The 25,623-nt window shown below is 46.7% G+C and overlaps 2 protein-coding genes and 1 pseudogene across 3 annotated transcripts; all 3 read right to left on the bottom strand.

Annotated features, from left to right (window-relative positions):
- Positions 1-4,859: 4,859 nt before the first annotated feature.
- Positions 4,860-13,172, bottom strand: LOC121404245. 2 transcript variants are annotated; one of them, XM_041593526.1, is made up of 2 exons: positions 13,038-13,172; positions 4,860-6,057 (listed from the first exon to the last, which is right to left on the bottom strand). In XM_041593526.1, the coding sequence occupies exon 2, from the start codon at positions 6,040-6,042 to the stop codon at positions 5,164-5,166; it is 879 nt and encodes a 292-aa protein (XP_041449460.1). In that variant the 5' UTR covers positions 6,043-6,057; positions 13,038-13,172; the 3' UTR covers positions 4,860-5,163. The 2 variants fall into 2 exon arrangements, with proteins under 2 accessions (XP_041449460.1, XP_041449459.1); XM_041593525.1 differs by lacking the exon at positions 13,038-13,172 and adding an exon at positions 12,767-12,965 and having other exon boundaries at positions 4,861-6,057.
- On the bottom strand, positions 6,584-12,451 carry LOC121404244 (annotated as a pseudogene).
- A 5,776-nt stretch (positions 13,173-18,948) lies between the features above and the next one.
- LOC111080064 lies at positions 18,949-19,665 on the bottom strand. Its single transcript, XM_041593513.1, has 2 exons — positions 19,251-19,665; positions 18,949-19,101 (listed from the first exon to the last, which is right to left on the bottom strand). Exons 1-2 carry the CDS (start codon positions 19,663-19,665, stop codon positions 19,064-19,066), a joined length of 453 nt encoding a protein of 150 aa, XP_041449447.1. The 3' UTR covers positions 18,949-19,063.
- Between the last annotated feature and the right edge of the window lie 5,958 nt (positions 19,666-25,623).

The raw sequence follows: 25,623 nt of genomic DNA, 5'->3' as shown, positions 1-25,623 counted from the left end.
TCTGAGGGAGACAGGCACATTCTCAGTCCTGTCGTTTGCCAGCCCGACGCCTTCCTTAGTCAGTACGTCTGCTGTCTCGTTGCCTTCGATGCCCTGGTGGCTGGGAACCCAATAGATCCGCACTGACTTTGTCGTGCTTAGGAAATTTAGTGCCTCCCTGCTTGCCAGGACATTTTTGGAACTGACCGCTGACGACTGCATGGATCTTATCGCCACCTGGCTGTCCACGAACAGGTTCACCACATTATGTGGGCGTTCCGTACATCGAGCAACCTCCGCCGCTTTCCGTATGGCAAAGACTTCTGCCTGGAATATGCTGCATTGGTCCGGTAGCTTATAGGACAGCCTTATTTCAGGGTCTGTACAATATATGCCCGCACCTACTCCTCCCTCCATCTTGGAGCCATCCGTGTATATGTTTAGGTGTTCGTTCTGGTCCCAACTTTCTTTCCAGTCGTCGGGTTCCATGTGTAACGCTGTTTTGACGTCCAGGCACGTTCGGGGGATCATGTAGTCAGATATACTGATCATGTCTCGGCCTATTGAACTGTGCCCGAATCCTTGCAGCGACATATTGCCTGATGCGACTAGGCGTTGTGCTGCCTTATCTGCAGTCAGTCTAGCGTGGATGTCTAGGGGGTCAATTCCGAGTATTGTTTCGAGTGCTTTTGTTGGGGTTGACCTCAGCGCCCCAGTAATGCAGAGCAGTGCCTGCCGCTGAGTTCTGTCCATCAGCTTGTTGTAGGTTTTCTTTTCTGTAGCCTACCACCACACTAAGACTCCATACAGCAGAGTCGGTCGCACTACCGAGATGTAGATCCAGTGCATTAGTGCAGGTGATAGGCCCCATGTGCTGCTAAGCATCTTCTTGGATGCATATAGCGCAATAGTGGCCTTCTTCACCCTTTCCAATACATTGGGTCTCCATGTCAGCTTGCTGTCCAAAAGTATGCCGAGGTATTTGACTTGTGTTTTTGGGGTGAGCCTGGTTCTGTCAATTTTCGGGGGGATCCATGCCGGTACCTTGTACCTCTTGGTGAAGAGGATGAGGTCCGTCTTGTCCGCTTGATACTGAGTCCTACCTTTTCCCGCCCACTCACATATCTCCCTAGATGTTGATTCCATTATAGAGCTGAGGCTCGATGGGCATACTCCCGTAATAATTATGCTTATGTCGTCCGCATAAGCTGTTATTTTTGGGGCTCTCCTCTCGAATCTCTTTATCAGGTCATCGACCACCAGATTCCATAGGAGGGGCGAGAGGACCCCACCCTGAGGTGTGCCTCTGTGCGCCCCTTTCACCATGGAGGCGGTGCCCCACTCTGAGTACACCCGTCTACAACTTAGAAGGTTCTTTATCCAGAGGTTGATTGCGGGATGTGTGTTGATCGCTTCTAGGCGGTCCATTATCGCGCTCATATTCACGTTTTTGAATGCTCCGGATATGTCTACAAACACTCCTAGTGCATACTTCTTATTTTGGAGGGCATTTTCGATTGTGGCTACTAGCGAATGCAGTGCCGTCTCTACCGATTTCCCTTTGGTATAGGCATGCTGGTTGGGTGACATCCGCCCACCTACATCATTTCTGATGTGTAGATCCAGCAGCTTTTCTAGTGTTTTGAGTAGAAAAGAGGTAAGGCTTACTCGGTCTGTAGTCATTGGGGCTCATATGGCTGCACTTTCCTGCCTTTGGAAGGAAGACAATCCTCGAGGTCCTCCATTGAATAGGGATATAGCCCGTGCTCAGGCAAGCTGAGTATATTGCAGAGAGCCATGGGGTGATCACGTCTTTGGTCACCTGTAGCATGGCTGGGAATATACCGTCTAGTCCAGGTGCTTTCGTACCCACAAAGGAGTCTATAGCCCAGTGGATTCTCCTAGACGATATGAGATCTGTTGGGGGGTGCTGTTCCACAGTTGCTAGGTCCTGATGCTCTGTAGCGTCAGAAACCTCGGTGCATCCTGGGAAGTGGGCTTCCATTAGTGCTGTTAGGGCATCTTCGCTGCCCTCAGTCCATTGTCCATCATTTCGTTTCAGCTGACTTTGTATGGCAGGTTGCTTTGATAGCAACTTCCGGAGTCTAGCCGTTTCTGGGACTTTCTCGATATTGGAGCAGAAGTTCCTCCACGAGTTTCTTTGTGCCCTGCGTATTTCCTTCTTGTACTCCCTGAGTAGGGTTTTGTATTCCTCATCGATTATCTCCTCGTTCGCCTGTTTGGCGATTTTGAAGAATTCTTTGAGGTTATTTCTTTGAAGCGATAGGTCCCGGTTCCACCATAGTGGTCTGGTTCTCTTTTTCGTTCTCGAGGGTGAGCATGCTGCGTGGTATGCATCCAGTAGCTCCTTGGAGAGGGTCTCTCAGGAACGATTCTATCTCTTCCGGGGATGTCACTGTGCCCGCACGATTCGCGAGCTTCGAAGTAACTGTCTTTTTAAACTTTTCCCAGTTTGTGTTCCGGGGGTTTCTATAGACAGTTATCTTCGGAGAGTGTTTAAATTCGCACTTAAACTGAATGTACTTGTGGTCTGAGAAGGATGGTCTTTCAAGGACTCTCCAGCCAGATACCAAAGTACAGTTCCCCATTACGAGTGTTAGATCTAGTACGTTGGACGAGGTGGGGCCTACGAAGGTGTGCTCCTCCCCACGTTTGCTACATCTAGGTTAGTGGATAGTATAAAGTCTAGAAGTGACTCACCTCTTTCGTTGATATCGGGGCTTCCCCACACGCTATGGTGGGCATTGGCGTCCGTACCAACTATGAGTTGCTGGTCTTTCGGACTGGCTTCCGCCACCAGACTCCTTAGCTCTTCCGGTGGAGCTGGCCTGTCGTGTGCCATGTAGCAGGATGCTACCATAAGGCGCTTGTCCTCGCTTTCAAGCATCACCGCAGCCAGGTCTTCAGTGCTGTAATGAGACATAAGATAAGCATGGATGCCCTTTCGTACAAGTACGGCGGTTCTAGTCCTGCTTACCGATGGTGGGTAGAAGAGATTGTAATTTGAGGACTTTAGTCCGGCCACAGCATTGCCGGAGGCAAGCCATGGCTCCTGGACCAAAGCAATGTCGACGGGCCCTTGCTCCAAGGCAATGAGGAGCTCCGCCGACGCGAGCTTGCTTTTATGCAAGTTGAGCTGCAGCACTCTCAATGTGGGAGGCTGGCTCAACTGCACTCGACGGGTTTACTATTATAGTCAGGTCACCGTCCTCATCCTCTGCGGCATCAGAGTCGTCCAGCGCAAGATCCTGGGCGGCCTCTACGAGGGACTCCAGACCTAAGTCCTTTTCCACCTCGCCTACCTGCAGGGTATGCGCGTCCTTGTCCTCGGGGTGGCGCTTTTTGAGACGTAGGTAGACACTGCCTACGCCCCATGCCATCTTCCCGAATCTCGGGTAGAGGATGAATATTATGTAGTAAATAATTTAAAACTAAAATGCGGGTTTTCAACTACAAGAAAGTTCACATCATTGATCTGGATGCAACAAAGCAAAAACAATTTCATTGGACTAGACAAAGATGAATGGATGCAGTTGATTACGTACAAGGAGTATATTCAATTAAAACTTGATCAGTATGATTTCTTGATGCCTGATACAATTATAGATCATCCCCTATTGACCACTATTAAATGTAATTTTAGATTCAGAAAATCCGATAAGCAGTATGTTTTTATAATAAATCAGTTTGGAAATAAGATTGAATTTGATAGCGAGTCCTGGAGATCATTTTTATGAGTAGGTATATTTTTTACAACATTTTTATGTTGGAATACGATACTTAAACAACAAATTACATTTCTGTACTATAATAATATTATTCCTAAATGTGCTGCTTTACAAAAATTTGATATTCAACTCTCTGACTTAGACGGTACTTATGATAAAAATGTTCAAATAGATTTAACGCGTTTATGCTTTGAAATTAAAAAAAAAAATGTATATTCAAATAAAACGCGATATTCTTGAGTATAATCAAACACTTTTGAATACGCAATTATCCCGAAACAATAATAAAAAATAAAAATAAAAATGAGTAAGCAACAAGTTGTGAATGAAATACATAAGCCTGCCAGAAAAAACTTTATCCGACGTAAATTCGTTCAGATTGGCATTAATGATACTTGGTAAATCGACTTAGTTGAAATGATACCCTATTGTAAGGAAAATAAAGGATTTAGATATTTGCTAACCGTGATTGATACATTCTCAAAGTATGCATATGCAGGTCCCGTTAAGTCGAAAACAGCATTAGATGTGCTATCAGCAATGAAGAAAATATTAAAACTATCTAACCATAAACCTAAAAATATTCAATCTGATCAAGGAAAGGAGTTTTTTAATGCTTCCTTCACTGAGCTTATGAAAACAAATCACATAAACCATTACCATACAGATACACACCTAAAAGCATCTATTTGCGAATGTTTTAATAGAACATTAAAAAATCGTATGTGGAAAATGTTTAGTATGCAGGGAAATCATACCTGGATTCATAACTTGAAAGATCTGGTAAATGATTACAATAATTCATATCATCGAACCATAAAAATGAAGCCTGTGGATGTCAACAAGCAAAATGAGGAGTTTATATTGAAAACAGCTTAAAATATTTGTAAGGTTTTCCCTAAACACAAGTTTTCCATTGATGATCCTGTTAGAATAAGTAAATATAAAGGTATTTTTACAAAGGGATATGAACCGAACTGGACAACCGAGGTTTTTAAAATATCAAAAGTAAAGTCTACCAGTCCAACAACATATGAACTGAAAGACTATATGGGGGAAATGATTAAAGGATCATTGTTTGTAGTAGGGCGCTTCCTAGTGCTGCAGATAAGCCCTCAGCAGATCCAAAGTGTCCCGCAATGAATAGGCACAGTATGATCGTTAACTAATTCGTTTATTGGGCACTCGAAACGGCGCGGTTGTTTGATTGTATGTGTGTATGTATGTGGGTGTGAATATAAAACGATCGACGCGTACCGGAATGTACGGGGGTGGGTAGCATACTAAACTCCCGCTTAGTGAGCTGGCTGCCCGCCAACTCGCTAGCGCCAGGCAAGAGAGAGCGCGCTCCGGCTGTTAACAACAGCCCCCTGCCAACTCGCTGCTGCTACTCTCAACATCCTCCCCCCCCTTGCAGGACTGCAATGGAGAACCTCTATGGCTGAGTGCACGCCCCAGAAACAATCCATCCGAATACGGTGCTTTGGGCCACGGGAAGACCTTCTCCTAGGGCGAGGAACCCGGGTTGAATCACCTTCTGGTAAACGTCGGCGCCGAGCACGAGGGAGACAGTGGATGGGCGATGGAAGCGCTCGTTGGCGAGGCGAATGTCGTCGAAACGGGTTCGCACCGCCTCGGTCACGAGGCGTAGTGGCGTGCGGACGCGCAGGCGGGGCTCGACCTTCAGCACTGCGTCCACTTGGAAGTTTCCATTCTTGGCGCGGACAGTCGCAGTGCACACCTTCTCGGTGCCAACCCGCGTGGAGGGCAGTTTGAAGGCGATGGCCAATGACTCGTCGATGCTGCTCACTGGGGTACAGGGGTCTATAAGAGCCACTGTCTCACAAGTTCTGGAACCCGTATCTAAGACCACCAGGGCCGTCGGGAGAACGTTGATGCTCCGGTTCTGGAGGAGCGTAGCCACGGATGGTGCCGGATCTTCCACGACGGGGCGGCTTTCGGGGAGACGACGGCGTCGTTCAACGCTAGAGGCTGGAGCCGCCGGAGGGGCTGGTCCGGAAGCGCGGCCTGAACGCTGGGACGCACGGTTGTGGAGTAGCGTATGGTGGTTCCCACCGCACACTTTGCAGCCCTTGGTACTGCGGCAGTCTCTGCCGGAGTGCCGATGAGCCAGGCAATTAGCGCAGTACTTGTTAATCAAGACGGCTCGGAGTCTCTTCTCGGCGTCCAGGCGAAGAAAGCGTCGGCAGGCACGGAGCGGATGGCTTCCGGAGCAGACTCGGCAACGGTAGGAGTTACTACCTCGAGAACGTCTACTCTCCGAAGTGCGGGTGTTACGAGACCGTGGAGCCATCTCTAAATACGGAAACTATGGCGAAAGAAGAAGACAAAGAATAGGAGACGGGTTAGTAACGGGATAGGAAGCGGGGGACGCGCACGCTCTTCGTTAATGTTGGATGGAGCGAGGAGGTTCTACGGACAGAAGAACGACCTTTGCGACGGGCCTTTTGAGGACCCCCCGTGCAGTGAGGATGTCGACTACACGGACCCGATCGTCGGCGCCGGGGTACACGGAATGGATTCGTCCGAGACGCCATTCATTAGACGGCAAGTTGTCTTCCTTGACGACGACCATATCACCAATCTGCAGATTGGGCGTGGGCGTTTGCCATTTGGTCCGCTTGTGGAGTTCCTTAAGGTATTCCTCTTTCCACCTACGACAGAACTGTTGGTTGAGTGCCTTCAGATGTTGCCATCGATTTATGATCGAGGTGAGGTCACCCTTAACTTCTGGCTCCGCCGTCGCCATTAAGGGTCCCCCCGTAAGGAAATGCCCGGGAGTTAGGGCCAGTAACTCCGTCGGATCTTCGGACATAGGCGAGAGTGGTCTCGAATTAAGGCACGCCTCTATTTTCGAGAGAAGCGTGGAGAGCTCCTCGAAGGTGTATCTACGAGTGGACGTGGCCTTATAGAACAGGGTTTTGAAGCTCTTCACTCCGGCTTCCCAAAGTCCCCCCCTATGTGGGGCCCCTGGTGGGATGAATTTCCACGAGACCCTTTGGTGACTGTACGCATCAATCACAGAGTCCTTAAATGCTTCTAGGAAATCACGGGCCAGTACTGTGGCTGCGCCCACAAAGGTCTTGCCGTTATCGGAGTGGATACTCTGTGGACAGCCTCGTCTCGCGACGAACCGCGCGAAGGCAGCGAGAAATTTCTCGGTGGTGAGGTCGGACGTAGGCTCCAAATGAATAGCCTTCGTGGAGAAACACACGAACACGCACACATACCCCTTGGTAATAAGGCACGCCCGCCCTGTGTAGTTGCGGATTTCGAAGGGACCGGCGTAGTCAATTCCGGTGTGCGTGAACGGTCGGGAGAATGAAGTTCGCTCCCTGGGGAGATCCCCCATCAGTTGAGTTTGCAACTTCCTTTTGTGGATAAGGCACACTTTGCAAGAGTTCACGACACCCTTCATCAGCTTCTGAATCCGTGGAATCCAATACTTGGATCGGATAAGTCGCACCATCAATTGGCTGCCCCCGTGAAGAGTGATCCGGTGTGTGAACTGCGTGAGGAGTCGCGACAAACGACAGTTATACGGAAGAATTATGGGATGTCGCTCGTCATACTTCAGCCCTTGCGCCGTAGATACACGGCCGCAGGAGCGTATGACCCCATGTTGATCCATAAACGGATTCAAATTCAGGATAGAACTTGATCGAGGCACTGGGCGCTTCTCACGTAAGGAGTGATACTCTTGAGAATATTCTCGGCGCTGAGTTTCTAGGATAAGAGTTCGTTCAGCCTCGTTAATTTCCCCGCTTGTAGGATGGATCTCCTGTACGTACGGTAGTTTTCGGCAGCGCTGTAGGAAACGCAGGACGTACGCGCGGACTCGTAGAGCTTTTTCAAGCGTGGAGAACCGCTCGAGGAAGTCTTCGGGTGGGCTGGTTGTGAAATGGACTTTCACAGCCCGCTGCTCGAGGTCTATGACGGGGGTTTCCTGATCTTGGAGCGGCCATTGAGAGCGTGGTTGCTGTAACCATGAGGGCCCATGCCACCAGAGATGGTTGTCAACCAGATCCTGTAGAGGAACCCCCCGACTGGCTAAATCCGCCGGGTTGTGCTCGGAGCGCACATGAGACCACTTTTGGGTCTCGGTGGTTTGAGCGATTTTCGTTACTCGATTGGCCACGAAGGTGGTCCAATGGCATGCAGGCTTGTTCAACCAGGCGAGAACGATTGTGGAATCTGTCCAGTAGTAACAGGTAGACCCTGTCGTCGGCATACTTGGCAGGATAGCCGTCGCCATTTCGGCTAGAAGCACGGCCCCGCACAGCTCTAACCGGGGAAGCGATACGGTTTTTACGGGCGCAACTCGTGTCTTCGCTGCCAGTAGATGCACGTCGATACGCTGGCCCATCTCAACGCGAACATAAATCGCGGCGCCGTAAGCCTTTTCTGAGGCATCACAGAACCCATGGTGCTCCACCTTAACGGATGGCTGGGAACCAATCCACCTTGGGATACGGATCTTGGTGAGACAGGAGTAGCTACGCAGGAAGGCTTGCCAGTATTGACACAGTTCGTTGGGAAGGTTCTCGTCCCACTCCAGTTCCTGCAACCAAATTTCCTGCATGAAGATCTTGGAGCGGACGATGAACGGTGCCAGCCACCCTGCAGGATCAAACAGTTTCGCTATCTGCGAGAGGACTTCTCGCTTGGTGTAGGATGACTCAAGCGAGAGCACCGGAGGAACAAAGAAGAACTCGTCGGAGGTCGCTTTCCAGCGAATGCCGAGGGTCTTTGCCGTGCTCTGTGCGTCAATCTCCAGGAAATCAGTGTGGAGGAGGTGGTCACTCGGAATCTCGGCCAATACGTCCTTGTGGTTGGCTGTCCACTTTCGTAGCGGAAAACCTGCCGAACTGAGGGCGGCCTGTAATTCGCGGATGGCTAGCTGAGCCTCCTGTGTGGAGTCAGCGCCGGCGAGGACATCGTCGACGTACATAAAGTGCCGAATGATATGACTAGCCCTGGGGAATTGCGATTGGACGTCGTTGGAAAGCTGTTGAAGGACTCGAATGGCGAGAAAGGGGGCGCAGTTGACGCCAAAGGTGACGGTTTTCAATTCGTAATCACGAATTTCCCCCTCTGCGTTTCGAAACAAGATTCTCTGGAAACGAGTGTGTTCTGGATCCACCCAAATCTGACGGTACATTTTGGTGATGTCGGCGTTGAACGCATATCGGAAGTAGCGCCATTTCAGAATCTGAAGGGTCAAATCGGATTGTAGGACCGGGCCCGCGTGAAGGAGGTCATTCAAGCTCGTTCCGTTCGCGGATGGGCTGGATGCGTTAAACACCACACGAAGCTTCGTTGTAGTGCTATCGGGTTTGATTACTGCGTGGTGAGGGAGATAGTAGTTGTTGGAGTCGTGGCTCGGAGGGACCTCTGTCATGTGGCCCAGATCTGAGTATTCTTGGATTACGGAAACGTACTGTTCGTGCAACGGCGAATCTCTTTTCAGCCGATTCTCGTTCCTTAAGAACTGGGCTAGTGCGATGGACCTTGAATACCCTAGGCCAGACCCGAGATGACCCGGGTCGCGGAATGGTAGGGTTACCATGTATTTTCCGCTTGTTGCCCTCGTGGTGGTTTGTAGGAAGTTGCTTTCGCAATAGGAATCGGACTCTCCTACTAACTTGGTTGGTAGATCCTCCACCTCCCAAAACTTTGTGAGGAGCTTGTCTAATGGAGCATCGAGGACGTTGGACACTTGTGTGGAGAAAGATGCGATTCGGTTCGGGGGGGCACCACAAATGTCGGTCTGTGAACCGCTCAGAAGGATGGAGGGAAGGATATCGGCTCCGATCAGGACATCTATCTGCGAGCTCTCATAGAAGGTGGGATCAGCTAATGGCAGGTTCGGCAAATCTCGCAACGCACTTAGCGGAATTGGATATGACGGGAGATTGCCTGCTAGTTCCGGCAATACGTAAGCCGCGGCTTTCAACTGCAAGCCCGGCTTAGTCGGGGAACGAATGGAAAAGTGGCAGAGCTTCTTGGACTGAGCTGCTACCGACTGACTCAGGCCTGAGACTTGTGCCTGAATAAGGCGGAATGGTAGTTTGATGATGTTAAAAAGCCGTTCCGTAATGAACGTAGCCTCGGAGCCCGAGTCGATTAGAGCGCGGGCGCGGAAATTTGTCCCCAGGTGGCAAATGTTAATTATTGCCGTGCCTAGAAGAACGGGCCTGGTGCCCGAGGTGAAATAATTTTGCACGGTGGGCTGAGCGTCGGACGAATTGGAAATTTGCGCGGATGTGGACGACTCACTGGAGGCAGGAGTACCGCGATGCAGCAGTGTATGGTGACGGGCTCCACACGTGAAACAATTGTGGGCGCTGGTGCACTCTCGGAGCTGGTGACCTCGGGCAAAACAGTTTAAGCACAACTGCTTCGTCTTGATGCAGCTTGAACGTGCTTCAACGTCCATTTGGAGGAAGTGCGGGCAGAGCCGGACCGGATGATTCTCTTTGGAGCAGAGATCGCACTGCTTCGGATTAATGTGGGTCTTGAAGGAGTGAAAGTTCCTCGTAGGAGGACTGCCTTGAGACCGGAATGGGTTGGCGTGGCTTCCGGAGGATTGCGGATTTTGACTGCCTTTGGACGGTTGCTGATGCGGATCGCTTCTAGCCTGGGAAGGGTCGCTCTCCATGGCCTCTAGCGTCAGGTACCGCTGTGTCAGGAAGGAGTCGATTTCCGTCCATGGAGGCATTTCCTTCTTATCAGTCACTGACGCTTCCCACAGAGCCCGGGTCAGTTTTGGCAGCTTGGATGCACAGATGGTCACCAGAATACTATCCCAATTGTCTGTGCAGACCTTGGAGTGGGCCAGAGCAGTTAGAACACCTTGAATGGTGCTCTGAAGCTCTTTCAAGGCACGACTAGTCTCGGAACCCACGCGAGGCAGCAATAGCAGGATATTTATCTGGTTGGTCACCAGGAGTCGATTATTTTCATATCGACTACGAAGGGCTGACCATGCTGCCTCGAAACCGTCATTGGTAAGTGGGGACTTTTCTACTATGGCTTTCGGATCGCCACGGGTTTTAGTAGTGAGGTGGTACAGCTTTTCCACCGGGGACAGCCTCGGATTGTTTATATAAATCGCTGTGAATAGGTCGCGGAACGTCGGCCAGCGAACGTAATCCCCTGCGAAAACTTCAATGTCACAGGGGGGCAGCCGACAACCGCCCTGGGAGGTCTGCGGCCCGGGAGGTCGGAGGTCTGGGCGGTCTATTTGGGCTATGAGGTCCGCCACGCACCGCTCATAGCCCTCATAGCACTCGCCATACATTTTCTGAATTTCCTCTTGGTCTTCAGGGGCCTCGCACAGCATTGCCAGCGAACATGCCTCAAATTCAGCATCCACCTTGGCCCACATGTTTTTGAGCTGGTCACGACGGACCTGTGAGACCGCGGAGGATGGGGTGGCGGTCCCTGGAGTGGTGAGCCGTGCCTCCAAGGTGGTCAGCCTATCGATGGCTGCCACAAACTTGGCCCGTGCGGAGGTGACAATCGGCTGTGCCATTGGAAGTGTGGAGCGAGGATCGACTAGTTGCGGGTATGGAGGCGAAAGCACCTTAGTCGTGATCGGCGAAGGAAACAGCACCGATTTGGTCGTCGCCGCCGTGGCACTCGTGGAAGCCCTTGGAGTACCTAAGGACCTTGCCCTTTGAGTCCCCGAGGTCGGCGTTGATGGCACGGATGAGCTAGATGGCCTTGATCTACCAGGCGTAGGCACCGCCAAAAACTTCTTGTTGTCTTCCACACCTGTTGGCATACTAAGAAGGACCGCACGCGGAAGCACAAATGAACGCCAAATGAGGACTGTGCGGATAAAGCGGAAATGGACACCACACCAGAGGCAGAACAACAAGGAATTGTTTTCCTGTCGAGCACGACTATCGGACGATATTCCTCAAGAAAATTGATATTTTCTTATTGGCAGTGGTTTTAATGCACGAAAAAGTCGAAAACGGAATCAGCACTAGACTACGATATTTGATATATCGGTATTGGATTTTATTTCGTCGTAGTGGGTGATGTGTAAGACGATCTTAGAGCGAAAACGGAAGTGTTCGGGAAAACTATCGGATGATATGACGCAAGAAAAAAGGATATTTTTCTTGTTCCCCGCGGTTTTGGCGCACAAAAGAATCACAATCGGGATCCGCACTAGACTACGATATGTTTAAATATCGGTACTGGAATGGATTTAGTCGTAGTGGGCGATGGACAAGGTGATTTGCGAAAAAATATTAACTACTCGATGGATACGAGGCCCGTGAGCGATACTTTTTATTTTTGCCACCACTAGGTTTTTTTTTTTGGTTTGTCACCTCTAGTTTTTTTTGCAATTTGGAATTTGGCGCGGAAAAATGCAAAAAAGACTGCGGAAATGAGCTGTGCCTCTTGTTGGATGAATTTATCCCGGATGTGGGGGAAATTGCTCGGGCTGTGGGTCACTTTAGGGGCGCCTGGAATGCTTAAATTCTTGGTAATTGCGAAATTTGCATAAGCAGCGGAGTGCTGGTACCGCGTATCGGACGAACGCGTTCGTGCCTACATATACTAAGTGTGGTATGTAGATGTGGAGTAATCGGTATTTTTTTTTTAGGTATTTTCTCACCGGGATTAATGAGGTTTATTATTTATGAGAAGTATTGAGTGAAAATCAGATTGTAAGAATATACAATTCGATATACACAATAAACAATAAATACAATAAACAACGCCAATAAATTACTTCGGATGAGTGTTTTATTGGGGGCGGGGTATGTGTGTGCGAATCAGGCACAACATATGCACATGCATATATACATACGTGTCGGACGCCGTTATTGTGGCTGTGTAGCGGATAATTGCTAATAGCTAACGGAAAGTGTTAGTGAGATCGGACAATATGTACATAAGAATATATGTACATATGGATAAGTGGACACTCGGACGTGAATAGTGCGGAACGCCAATCGCGGAAGGAATCGATTGGCGGCACAATATGAGCGTACTTATCTGCAGTTCTCTCTGGAATCCACCGATGCTTGCTGGGACAATCTCGATTCAGCAAGAATCCGGCTCGAAGGACCAATGTTTGTAGTAGGGCGCTTCCTAGTGCTGCAGATAAGCCCTCAGCAGATCCAAAGTGTCCCGCAATGAATAGGCACAGTATGATCGTTAACTAATTCGTTTATTGGGCACTCGAAACGGCGCGGTTGTTTGATTGTATGTGTGTATGTATGTGGGTGTGAATATAAAACGATGATATGTATCGACGCGTACCGGAATGTACGGGGGTGGGTAGCATACTAAACTCCCGCTTAGTGAGCTGGCTGCCCGCCAACTCGCTAGCGCCAGGCAAGAGAGAGCGCGCTCCGGCTGTTAACAACAGCCCCCTGCCAACTCGCTGCTGCTACTCTCAACAATCATTTTATGAACAAGAACTTCAAAAAGTGAAAGATGAAAATGCTTTCTTAGTGGAAAAAATAATCCGACGAAAGAAGGATCAAGTTTTTGTTAAATGGTTAGGGTTTGATGAAACACACAATTCCTGGATAGATTAAAAAAGGATATTAAAATAATTAAACAGAAAGAAAAATTGTTTTTTTTCACGTTTTTTTTTTTATAACATTCAAAATAGTTAAAATTACATAATAATTATAAATATTTTAAATTTAAATTTTTTTATACTATATGCGCATTATTACTAGAATCTATAATATTTACAATTTCAAAGTGATTATGTGCTAACGTTGAAATATTATCGGGTAATATAAATCTTTTGTCATCCTTATAATTTAGATTTATCTTATTTACAATTTCAGTATAAATTTTATGACCTCTACTTCTGATTACTCTCGGCTGTCCATAATATGTTTTTTTATGTTTAATGCATTCAATATAATCTTTAATCTTTTTGACGTTATGGTCAGTGCTATTATCTTTGGCAACTAAATAAGAGTATGCTTTCGCTTTTAACCCTGCAAATGAGGTCATTATACGACCCGCATTTTCGTCTTTCTTTAAACCTAGATCTTTGTTATTGGCCCGATTTATCCCGAAAATGTTTGACTCTTGGTAATTTGAGGTATCAAAGCGACTAGGATTGTCTTTAATTAACCCATAAAAATCTTCTTTTGATGATATTGTTTTGAGGAGATGCTGGTTTGCACCCCACTTCGGCCCCTTTTGTAATTTATAAACATTAAAAACCAAAAGAGCCTTTTGACTGCTTGTACTGTGTTTTACTTCTCGAACTTTTTTATATAAACCTATCGATAGATTAGTGGTGAAATTTACAATGATATCTAAAAATAATAGTGTGTGACTTCAATGTTGTGATTTTAAGAGGTAGAGATCTAATATATTCAGATGGCGTTCTGCTGCGAACATGCTCCCCCCGTTGGAAGATACAAGCTTTCAACCGATGTGGTCTCGATTGGCAGAACGGCGATTTTGGCAATGGCTCTCTTGACTAGACCATTTTGTGTACGAATAATTGCTATTCTCACTGTTTGGCTTTTAAGCGTTTTTAATAGCCGTTGAAACTCGTTTAATTGTTAAGAAAAGTCTAGCGTTTCAATGGGTAATGTACAATTTATTATATATTGGTAATGTAAGGTAGACGATAAAGTGACCGATATAATAAAGCGATGGATACGTTATGAAGATCAATACCAGACTGAGAAAGGGCAGGCGGGCCGAATTGCCCGTGCCCTAATGCCGTCGTCACCAGTGATGACGATGTCGACTCGACCAAGCGGCCACCTGAGCGGTGGTGCATTGTCCTCCTTGAGCAGCACGATGCTGCCGGCCTGAAGATTTTGCTTGCACGATCGCCATTTCCCGCGCTCTTGGAGCAACGACAAATACGATGTACTCCACTTCTTCCAAAATGATTGCTGCATGTGACATATTCGCTGCCAACGGCTGAGGCGACCTATGCTTAGGTGCGTTATGTCTGGCTCGTCGATAGTGGCATTAGCTTTGCCCCAGATGAAGTGTCCAGGCGTGAGTATCTCCAAATCATTCGGGTTTTCTGTAATAGAGAAAAGCGGTCTTGAATTAAGCATTGCGGATATTTGACAGATGAGAGTTCGGAATTCGTTGAATGAGAGAAGAGAATTTGCTCACTTAACAGCAGCCTCCCACAATCCTCCAAAATGTGGCGAACGGGGCGGTATGAATTTCCAGTTGACTCCCAGTGCTATGCAATTGCAAACAATTTCATTGCGCTGTGGATCGCTTATAAACAGGTCGCGCAGTTCCTTCAGCTCATTTCGAGCACCCACGAAATTTGTGGCGTTGTCTGTCTATATTGTATGCGGTTTCCCTCGAAGGCTGATGAATTTCTTCAAGGCAGTGATAAACGATGACGTGGACAGGTCCTCTACCAACTATAAATGCGTTGCTTTCGTTGCAAAGCATATAAAAATTGAGATGTAGCACTTCGTTGGTGAGCGATTCCTGACCTCTGATTTTACGTAGAAAGGACCGCAAAAGTCGATGCCAGTTACGTGAAACGTCGGACTTGGCTGCACACGCTCAGCTGGTAGCGGGGCCATGACTTGCTCCAGAAGTTTAGGTCGCATTCGAAAGCAGCGAACGCACTTGTTGATGATGTTCGAGACAGCCTTGAGACCTCCGATGGGCCAGTATCGCTGGCGGAGTGTTGCTAGAAGGAATTGCGGACCAGCATGAAGAAATTCCAAATGATAATGTGTGATTATAGCTGCTGTAACCGGGTGGCGTTTAGGCAACAATAACGGATGCTTTGCTTCATATTCCAAGTCTGAGTTCTGAAGGCGCCCGCCGATGCGCAAGAGTCCCTCAGCGTCCAACAGTGGGCACAAAGAACGAAGTTTGCTTCTTGTTGGAAGCGGCTTTTCTAAGCTGAGTGCTTTGTATTCCTCTGCGAAGTGCGTAAGTTGAATGTTTTTTATAAGTAAATGCGTTCCGCACTTTATCTTTATCTGTCCGCAGGGTTCAGCTGAGAGGGCACATGACGCCAGGTCATGCCCCCGGTCCGCTCCTGTATTTGTGATACCCTGTTGGATACAAAGACGTTAAAATTTGAAGGTGATTCACGAATCCATGCAAGCGCTACTGTTGAATCGGTCCAGCAATAATATTTGCATTCGAACTGAATGCACTTCGCGATGAGCTCTGATAATAAAAGTGCGGCTGCCAGCTCAAGCTTTGGGATTGTCAGCGTCTTTAACGGGGCGACCCTTGATTTAGAGCATAGCAAATGTGATGAAAATACCCCTTGCATTTCGGATCTGACAAATACGCATGCACCATAAGCGGCTGTGCTGGCGTCGCAAAATCCATGCAGCTCATACGTAGCCAGCGGCATCAATACAAAACGAGAAAATTTCAAGCTGCTGACAAATGAGAGCTGCGATATGAGTTTGATCCATTCGGAGTGCAGCGACTGCGACAGGCATTCGTCCCAATTGACCTTTTCCTTCCACAGTGCTTGGAGAAATACCTTTAACCTGGTAACGATGGGAGCGATTAATCCGAGCGGATCGTAAAATCTAGCTATCATTGATAATATGCTCCGCTTTGTGACTGATCCTTGAGGTACGATTTTAGCAAAGTTGAAAAGCAGGCTATCAGAGCTAGGGCTTCAAGCTAAACCAAGCGTCTTTGCAATGTTGGTGCCATCCTTGAACTCCATTAGCTGCTCACAATCAGATTCGCTTTCTCCTTTTAATGCATCAGGCTCGTTTGAGCACCACTTTCTGATTGGAAAGTGACCTTTTGCCAGTAGCAGTTTTACTTGCTGTCGGATCTGAATGGCTTCTTCCATTGAGTCCCCTCCAGAGATTAAATCGTCTACATAGAAACTATTTTTGCAGCTAGTGGAAAGGTAGGCTCTTCGTCGTGGGCCAGCTGCTGCATCGCTCGAATTGCTAGAAACGCAGCGGGTTTGGTTCCATACGTTACTGTATCCAAGGTGTACGTCCTTATATTTTCATTTTGATGATCACGCCATAAGATGCATTGCAGGAATTTGTCTGGATGCATTATTCGGACGCAGCGGTACATCTTACAGATGTCACCGCACATGGCAACCTTTAAGAATCGAAACTTAATTAAAATGTTAAATAATTTGGGTTGAATTGCTGGGCCTGTATGCAAGAGATCATTCAGAGATGCGCCTGATGTGGATTTGGCTGATCCATCACGACGCGTAATTTGGTGGTTGAGCTATTTGGCTTTTCTACGCAGTGCACTGCAGTGGTGGGGTAAATAGAATTGTGGGACAAGCTGCTGCTTGGACGCCAAAGACATGTGGCCCAAGTCGATGTATTCGCGCATGAATGCAGAATAGCTCTCCATCAACTGGTGATTTTTGGCCAGTTTGTTTTCCAGCGACTTGAAACGTCGTAGAGCACGTTGATATGAGTCTCCTAGCGTGTCGAAGCTGAGCTTTGCTGGAAGCCTAACTGAATACTGCCCTGACTTAAGTCGCGTGTAACCTTGGAGAAATAGCTGCTCACATAGCGCGTCTTCACCAGAGAGCGCAGGGGTTGTACCGCAGCAATTGTCGACTTCCCAGAATCGTTTTACAATATCCGACAGTGAATCCTCCCATGGATTAGGTTCCTTGTAAAGGGCTGATAGGGATGTGTGTTTTTTGTGTACGTTGGTAGGAGTTGGTAGTGTTAATGTGTGTTTGTGTGTGTGTTTTGGTATGCATACGGTACATAAACCGTCTACAAATTTGTCGTCGCAACTAGAACTTGAACCAGTTGGACTGCGGAGAGGGTTTCCTACGTCGAGCAAATGAGGGTCTGAAGACACGGCGACATCCTCTGTTGATTGCAGTTGTAGAGAATGAGTGAACAGGCAGTGATGGTACTGTTTCTGATACTGATTTTATTCAACAAACTTAATTTCTATTTATAGGTAACAAAAGGTACAGAAAGTGCTGAGTCTAGTAAGAATATGGTAAAAGGGAATTGGAATTAATATTGAATTAATTTGGATTTAATATGATATTGTGTTATTGGGCAATTGTGATAGTCAGCAATTGCACCAGTGTTTTTGCCCTCTGACGAGCGATCGCATCGTTGGCAGAAATTGCTGCAGAAGCGGTTATTGTTGACTCAGCTACAATGCCATGTCGTTTGTTATTATGTCTCCCGTTACATGGGTCGACCTGACTTATTCGATAAGTGTATATTATGTAATATTAATTACTGCATAAATATGCGACTGAACAGGTAGGTTATCCGCCATTCGAATTTGGCCGATGCAGAGGAGATCGAAAAATAGTCCGGCACCAAGTAATAAATCTATTTTCTGAGATTTGAAAAACGTTGGATCCGCGAGCGAGATGTTTTTGGGGATATTCCACCCAGAGATGTCTAATCCAAAATGGGGTTGATAATCCGTTATAGTGCGAGTAACGACTGCTGAAAATTATGTGCTGAAGCTCCTATCACTTGACTGCGCTGAGATGTCAGTGGACATGTTAAAAGATAGGGTTGATTCACCTATACCAGATATTGATACGGCAACATGATGAGTTTTGAGTTGGAGGTGCTTAACTAGACGAGCAGTGATAAAGTTGAGCTGAGATCCAGAATCAAGTAATGCACGACAGGGTACGAATAAACCTGAGTGGCTCTTGGCAAATATGATGGCGGTTGGAAGCACCACGTAGTCTGCAGGCTGGGCATTCGTGGCTTCAGGTGTGAATTCAAGCGTAGTGCTGACGAGAGTTGAAGATGATGGATTCCCTGTAGACGATGCGTGAGGCTGGATCGTGGTTGCAGACTGCAAGCTTGTTGTACACAGGGCAGATGATTGAGTTGTGGTGGGGCTCATGTGCAGCAACGAATGATGTTTTTGTTGACAGTGCCTGCAGTGACCTGAGCGACATTGCTGCAAGCCATGGCCTTTGCGCAAGCAGTTTAGGCAAAGATGCAATCGCTAAGACTCTTTGTGGCGCAAACTTGGGGACAGATTCAAAAACAACGGGCATTTTGCAAGAAAATGCTCTTTTGAGTCGCAAAAATTACAAATTTGCTGGTAATTGTTGGATGAAGATGCAATGAATGTGTTACGGTTCGACTTTTGTAGATTTCTGCCCACCTGGTGGCTAGGTGTAGGTACCGTAGCGCCTTTCAAGTTTTCCATCATGCGGCATCTCTTTTCTAAGAAGCTTGTGCGATATTGTGTGTATAAGTAATCCATCAGCCAGCTCCTCAGTTGTTGACATGGTGCTAAGCGCCCGAAGATGAGAGTTAATTTTGTCACTCAACTCACGCAACGCCTCTGCTGATCCCTTTTCAACACCTGACAGCCCGATTATAGCTCGCACGTGGCCCTGAAAGTGTAGCAACTTATTATCAAAACGCTTTATGAGTAACTCCAACGCCTTGTCGTAATTTACGTCGACAGGCTCTAACGATTTGATTGTGTTGAGAGCAACACCATCTAAACACGCACGTAAATGCTGAAATTTCTCAATCTTACTCAGGTCCTCATTGCTGCCTATGACAGTCTTGTACATGGCGTAAAAATCCGGCCAATCCTCGTAGGAGCCGCTGAACCTGGGCAGCTGCAATTCCGGCAGGCGAGACTTACGGTTGAACGAGTGAGCAAGTGTGTGCGTACTTTCAGTAAAGCGTGGTATAGTTGTTGAGTTGGCGTCCGTCATATGTCCCTTAGTGAGTACATCCAGTTGACGAGCGAGAGTGGCTTTGATCTTCCAGTAAACCTTTTCGAAGTCTGAGCGGGAGTCCGTTGAAAGCTCGAGCAAATCTAATTTTTCTAGCCTTGACTGACTGATTTCAAACTCGACCTTCATGCTCTCCACAGATTCTATACGCACCATCAAGTCCGCCTCGTCAAAGCTGATCATCTCACCGGCGCTGAAGAATTCGTTCATTGCTAATAGTTGACGTTGAACAGAAGCGCGTTTGGCTTTGCAAAAGTCTTTTTCACTTGTCGAATTTTCCATTCTGTTGTTGGCGAGGTTATGTTAGGTTGGTACGTTTTGTTGAGTGCTCGATGTACTCCGGCCTGTCACCAAACTCCACTTATGGAGGAGAGCTTTGCCCTTGACCACTGGGAATGTCACAGAGTGGGCAGTGCGAGAATGCGATTACCGTTTTTATGCGTGCTGCGGCTTGTGTATGTGTATGTATTGCGAGATCGATTGTAGCGGCACTTGCATTCACATATGTATGTATGTAAGTATGTAGGTATCGGCTCGACGGCTTCTTTTCTAAGCAAACGGTTGTGCTTGGCACTGATATGCACCAAACAGCTTGGTTATTATAGCCGATCTGCTAAATAACGCGATAAGATAGAGAGTAGCGCTCACTCGAGCCCGTGTACGAAATATGTATGTACATATTTCTGTTCATGTATTTAGTGTCTCTGCTGCAGCGGCAAGAGAGTGATGAATAACGAAGGTGAGATTTGCGGCAAGACGAGAAGCAAGATCACGTCGGGGTCACCAATGTTTTGAGGAGATGCTGGTTTGCACCCCACTTCGGCCCCTTTTGTAATTTATAAACATTAAAAACCAAAAGAGCCTTTTGACTGCTTGTACTGTGTTTTACTTCTCAAATTTTTTTATATAAACCTATCGATAGATTAGTGGTGAAATTTACAATGATATTTAAAAATAATAGTGTGTGACTTCAATGTCGTGATTTTAAGATGTAGAGATCTAATATATTCAGATGGGGTTCCGCTGCGAACAGATATAATAAATGAATCTGTATCCATGTAGAGTATTTTTGATGATGGGCATTTTAGAGAATGAAAATTATAGAAATAGTCATACATTAACCATTTTTAAAGTTCTAGTACATAAACTCCAATGTATATGGGTTTATCATACAAAATTCTTGATTTAGTGGACTCAATGGCAGCTAAATTTTCACCAAAGATTTCAACACTGTGAAAATTATGTCTAGCTATGCGTTGTCTAAACCCTGCGGAATTTTGTCTTGAATTATAATGTTTAATTAATGCGACCTCACGTCGCTTACTACATTCTCCATCGTTTTACCGTAGACAGTGTTTGGCTAAGCGCCGGCCCATGGCAGCACAATGAGCATTGAGACCATATGTAACATCTCTTAAATGTAACGTCTCTCTTTATTACCGTTTTGTTTGCTTTGCTTATGCCCTATCTGGTGCTTTGCTCTCTGTCGGCGTTCGACAGCCGCTGTGGGGGAGGCTCGTCAGAGAAAGTAGAAGACACTTCAGATTCGATCATCACCGTAGTTAAACTTTTTGCTGTCTGGCACAGTGACCTGCCGGCCACAGAGTTCTAAACTAAACCTTACATAAACCTAATAACTTTAACAGTCTTGAACCGGCCCCCGCGTCTTCAATCGACCCATCGTTAACTCTCGTTATCAAATCCGAACACCTTTCGCTAGTTTTGGATAAAACATATATATTAACTTAAGTACAATGAACTGTGAATATATTAACTGAACAATCAGCGTCTCTTAAATAATCTTGCAAAACAACGCTACTGAAGCTCAGTAGCTCAACATTTGGTGACCCCGACGTGATAGAAACATAAACTCGTTAGATTTTATCACAAAAAACATAACATTTTCGTTGGATAAATTTGCTTTGAACCAGGGTTTTTTTGGTTTGTCGTATGTACACAAGCAACAGAAACGGTTCTCGCGTCATCTGCTTTGCGGTCTGCTTGCTTGCTGCTGTTTTGTTTCGGTTTCGTGCTCTCAGCGTGCATGCCTTTGTTGCTGTCGGATGCACAAGTGCAGTGCGTTTCAAAATGTTAGCTCACGCTGCTGATCTGTAAAACTGCAAGACCGTGTGTTTTGAACGCTGCGATCGATTGTACAGTTCATGTAAAACTGCTCGAGGTTATTCACCGGCTGTTAACCTCTACCCTCGCTCAGTGACTCTAAACCCCGCTTTTTACTGAGCATACACGATGACTTCTAATAGCACCCCTTCAATCTCGCCCCCCTCACCTTTGTTCGTCGATTCGGAAGCTGCATTCAACAAGCGCCAGGTGCAATCCATGGTAGGAGCAGCACGGAGAATGGAAACTGCCGTCGGCAAGGAGAGGATTGGCGAACTCAGTGAGGAGGAGTTAAATGTGCGACTAAAGTTGCTAGCGGATCTGGTCGCTTCGTTCAACGAGCACCATTATGCCCTGGAGAGGATTGATCTCGATGAGATTGGCAGTCCCTTGAGGGAGGAGTTTGACGAATGCGTGGTGATGCTGGAAATTCGCATGAAGCGTGAGTTGAACAAGCGGCAGACCACAATGCTCCCATGCTCAACAATGCGGACGGATCATGTTGGAGAGGCCAGCTACAGTCATAGTGCAGAGTCGGCCTCGCCTGCCGGAATTAAAGCTTCCCGAATTCAGCGGGGGCTACGCGCAATATGCTGCGTTTTGGGGCATGTTTGCCTCCATTATTGACAAGGATTCTGACCTAACGAATGTGGAGAAGCTGCAGCACCTACGATCCTGCCTGAAAGGACCTGCTCTAGACACAATCACTTCGCTAGAATTCAGCCACGCCAGCTATCCCATCGCCCTAGACCTTCTTAATAAACGATTCAATTTCAAGCGTTTAATATTTCAGGCACATGTCACCGACATTTTGGGTGTGCAGCGTATTGAGACCTCGTCTGTGTCCCAGCTCCGGTCATTGTCAGATACTGTAAATGCCAATCTGCGGGCCTTGCAGAGTGTGGGGACAAAGGACCAGATTGCTGACTGCATTCTGATACATAGCCTGCTACAGACAGTGGACAGCGCTACACAAGCCAAGTGGGAGGAATGCTCGTCAATGGATAGCATACCCACAAGCCAGCAATTTACCGCTTTTCTGGAGCAGAGATGGCAGAGGTTGGAGACTCAGGAGCACGCTAAGGACATGTACACTAATAGCAATCGGAAACACTGCCTAGTTGCAACTACCTTCAAGCCGATTGCCTGCGCGCTCTGCGGCGATACCGGACATTCGATATATCGATGTTCTCAGTTCAGCAACCTTTCTCCTCGACTTCGGCTCGAGGAAGCTAATAAGCTATCCCTATGCACCAACTGCCTCCGATCAGGCCATCAGCAAGGTGAATGTCGTTCACGATCCTGCCGAGTATGTGGTGCTAAGCATCACACACTACTTCATTTCGAGTCTTCGTCCTACACTTCTCAAGCCATTCTGCCTCAACTCTTCAAATCAACATCGACTCTACGAATTCCCGCGATACCCTCTGTCGCTGAACATGCCGTAACATCGTCAGCCACGTCGCTCTTGGCCCAGAGTCATCGACGGGACGCTGTGATTTTGCCCACTGCCATAATCAGCGTAAGGAGTCGCTCCGGGATGTTGATTCCTTGCCGTGCCCTGCTCGATTCTGGATCGCAGGGTGCATTTCGTCACTTCTCGTCTGGCTCAACAGTTGCAGCTACAGAAGAAAGAGTCGGAAGTTTCCGTTTCTGGTCTCAGGCGATTCGTGTGCCATATCCGAAGGATGCTTCGTCGATATCCAACTGGAATCACACGCGTCCAACTATGCCGCGACCATTACGGCACTTATTGCTCCAACCATTACGGGTAACCAACCCAACGGTATCCACGACATGAATCGCTGGAACATGCCCTCCAACATACCTCTGGCGGATCAGAAGTTTGACCAGCCCCAGCCAGTTGATATTCTGATTGGAGCGGCTCTGTTCTTCGAGCTTCTATGCGCTGGCAATATCAAGATGGGAACTGGACTGCCACGTCTTCAGGAGACCAGACTGGGATGGATTGTTGCAGAAGAGGTTTCTCCGTCTCTCAAGGCAGCTCCACTTTCTGCTTCTCTATTTTCAGGTAGCTCATCTGAAGTGGCCCCTCGCTCGACCCAGCATAGGGTCAGAAATAAAGTCCGGAGTAGCGGTACTGAAGACGGCGCTGAAGACAACAACAGTGCTGCAAAATAAGGATGTTAAAGACCCGTGCTCTTCAACGGGGGGAGTATGTTCGGCTAAGCGCCGGCCCATGGCAGCACAATGAGCAATGAGACCATATGTAACATCTCTTAAATGTAACGTCTCTCTTTATTACCGTTTTGTTTGCTTTGCTTATGCCCTATCTGGTGCTTTGCTCTCTGTCGGCGTTCGACAGCCGCTGTGGGGGAGGCTCGTCAGAGAAAGCAGAAGACACTTTAGATTCGATCATCACCGTAGTTAAACGTTTTGCTGTCTGGCACAGTGACCTGCCTGCCACAGAGTTCTAAACTAAACCTTACATAAACCTAACAACTTCAACAGTCTTGAACCGGCCCCCGCGACTTCAATCGACCCATCGTTAACTCTCGTTATCAAATCCGAACACCTTTCGCTAGTTTTGGATAAAACATATATATTAACTTAAGTACAATAAACTGTGAATATATTAACTGAACAATCATCGTCTCTTAAATAATCTTGCAAAACAACGCTACTGAAGAAGCTCAGTAGCTCAACAGATAGCATTAACCATTAATTTATAAAAGTTTATCTCAAACTCATTCTTAGCTACTTTTCTATGTTATGTATTTAGATCAATATAGGGTTTAAGCAAAGACAATATAAGTATAAGATGCGTAACGCCATACGAAATTTCTGCACACGAATTTTTGATGCTGGCTCTAGAGCTGGCTCCAGGCTCTCTTTAAATTTTTTAGAGAGAGAGCGCGCCCTAGAGCCAGCCCGCTTCTTGTATGCATACAGCATACGAAGGCACACGAAGTTGGTTCTTTGCCGATGCGACAGCCGAGCCGAGTCGTCGCGACGACTGTATGTGTGCACATGCATACGTTTTTTACAGCGCTGTCGAAATATACCCTTCACTTTATAAGTGTAAGTTAATTTTGCAAGACGCTTACCACCCCAATATTAAAAAACTGTTATATTGTATATGTATATCCCTTCAACGATAATTTATTTTAAGATGGTATATTCGATAATGATGATCGGATATACATATATAAAAATACATAATATATTTAATACATGAAATTCCATGAATCACATTGGAATAATTGCCATTAGGTATTCAGGATGCGACGTATTCAACGCCGGTATATAATTTCGTTTCTCAACTCATAAAAAGGTTTCCGTCTCGAAAATCGTCCGCTTAGCACAAGTACGCACACATACGCACTTGCTGTTCTGTGTGTACTTACACAAGCAAGCGGATTCTATTTTTAGATTCGTACGCTCTCAAATTTGTGCGAGCGAGATGGCGCGAATTTCGTCGCTGGCCGAAAAATTGTCTTGCATATGGCAATTGAAATGTATGAGCGCTCCGCATCTTATACTTATATTGTCTTTGGTTTAAGCCAACAGGATTGCTTAAAAGATAATACTCGCGATATTTTTTCTAAAATCATACCTTGTTGTATGCATAACTGCAACTGTTTGTATTATATAATTCTTTTTAACAGATAAATCCGCTATCAATTTTAATTGTTTTCCGCCTGGAGGAATCTTATTTTCGGGGCAGAATGGTAAACTATTATGTTTATTGTGTATGGAATCAGGATATTTCAGATCTACTTCTAAGATGTATCCTACATCCCCGCAAGCAGATATACTTAGAGCGTAGAAAGATTGAATTTCATCGTTACTTAGAAATTTGAAATTGGAATATGTAAGTGGCTGGCTCATTGCCCAACCATATAAATTGTTGGCATCAATGTACGCTAGATAGTTTATAGGATCACTAGCTCTGAATCTTTCATTTAAATATTAATTATTTGCCGTAGCTATCCGTTGAGTGCATTGAGTTAACCCTCCGCGTACTGAAGTTTTCAAAAAGTTATATATAACAGGATCACTAACTAGCTCCAATTCTATATTTGT

Source organism: Drosophila obscura, unplaced genomic scaffold, assembly GCF_018151105.1.
Source record: "Drosophila obscura isolate BZ-5 IFL unplaced genomic scaffold, ASM1815110v1 contig_191, whole genome shotgun sequence".
Taxonomy (NCBI): Eukaryota; Metazoa; Arthropoda; class Insecta; order Diptera; family Drosophilidae; genus Drosophila; species Drosophila obscura.
The sequence above is the reverse complement of the archived record's forward strand: the minus strand, read 5'-3'. Positions and strand labels throughout refer to the sequence as shown.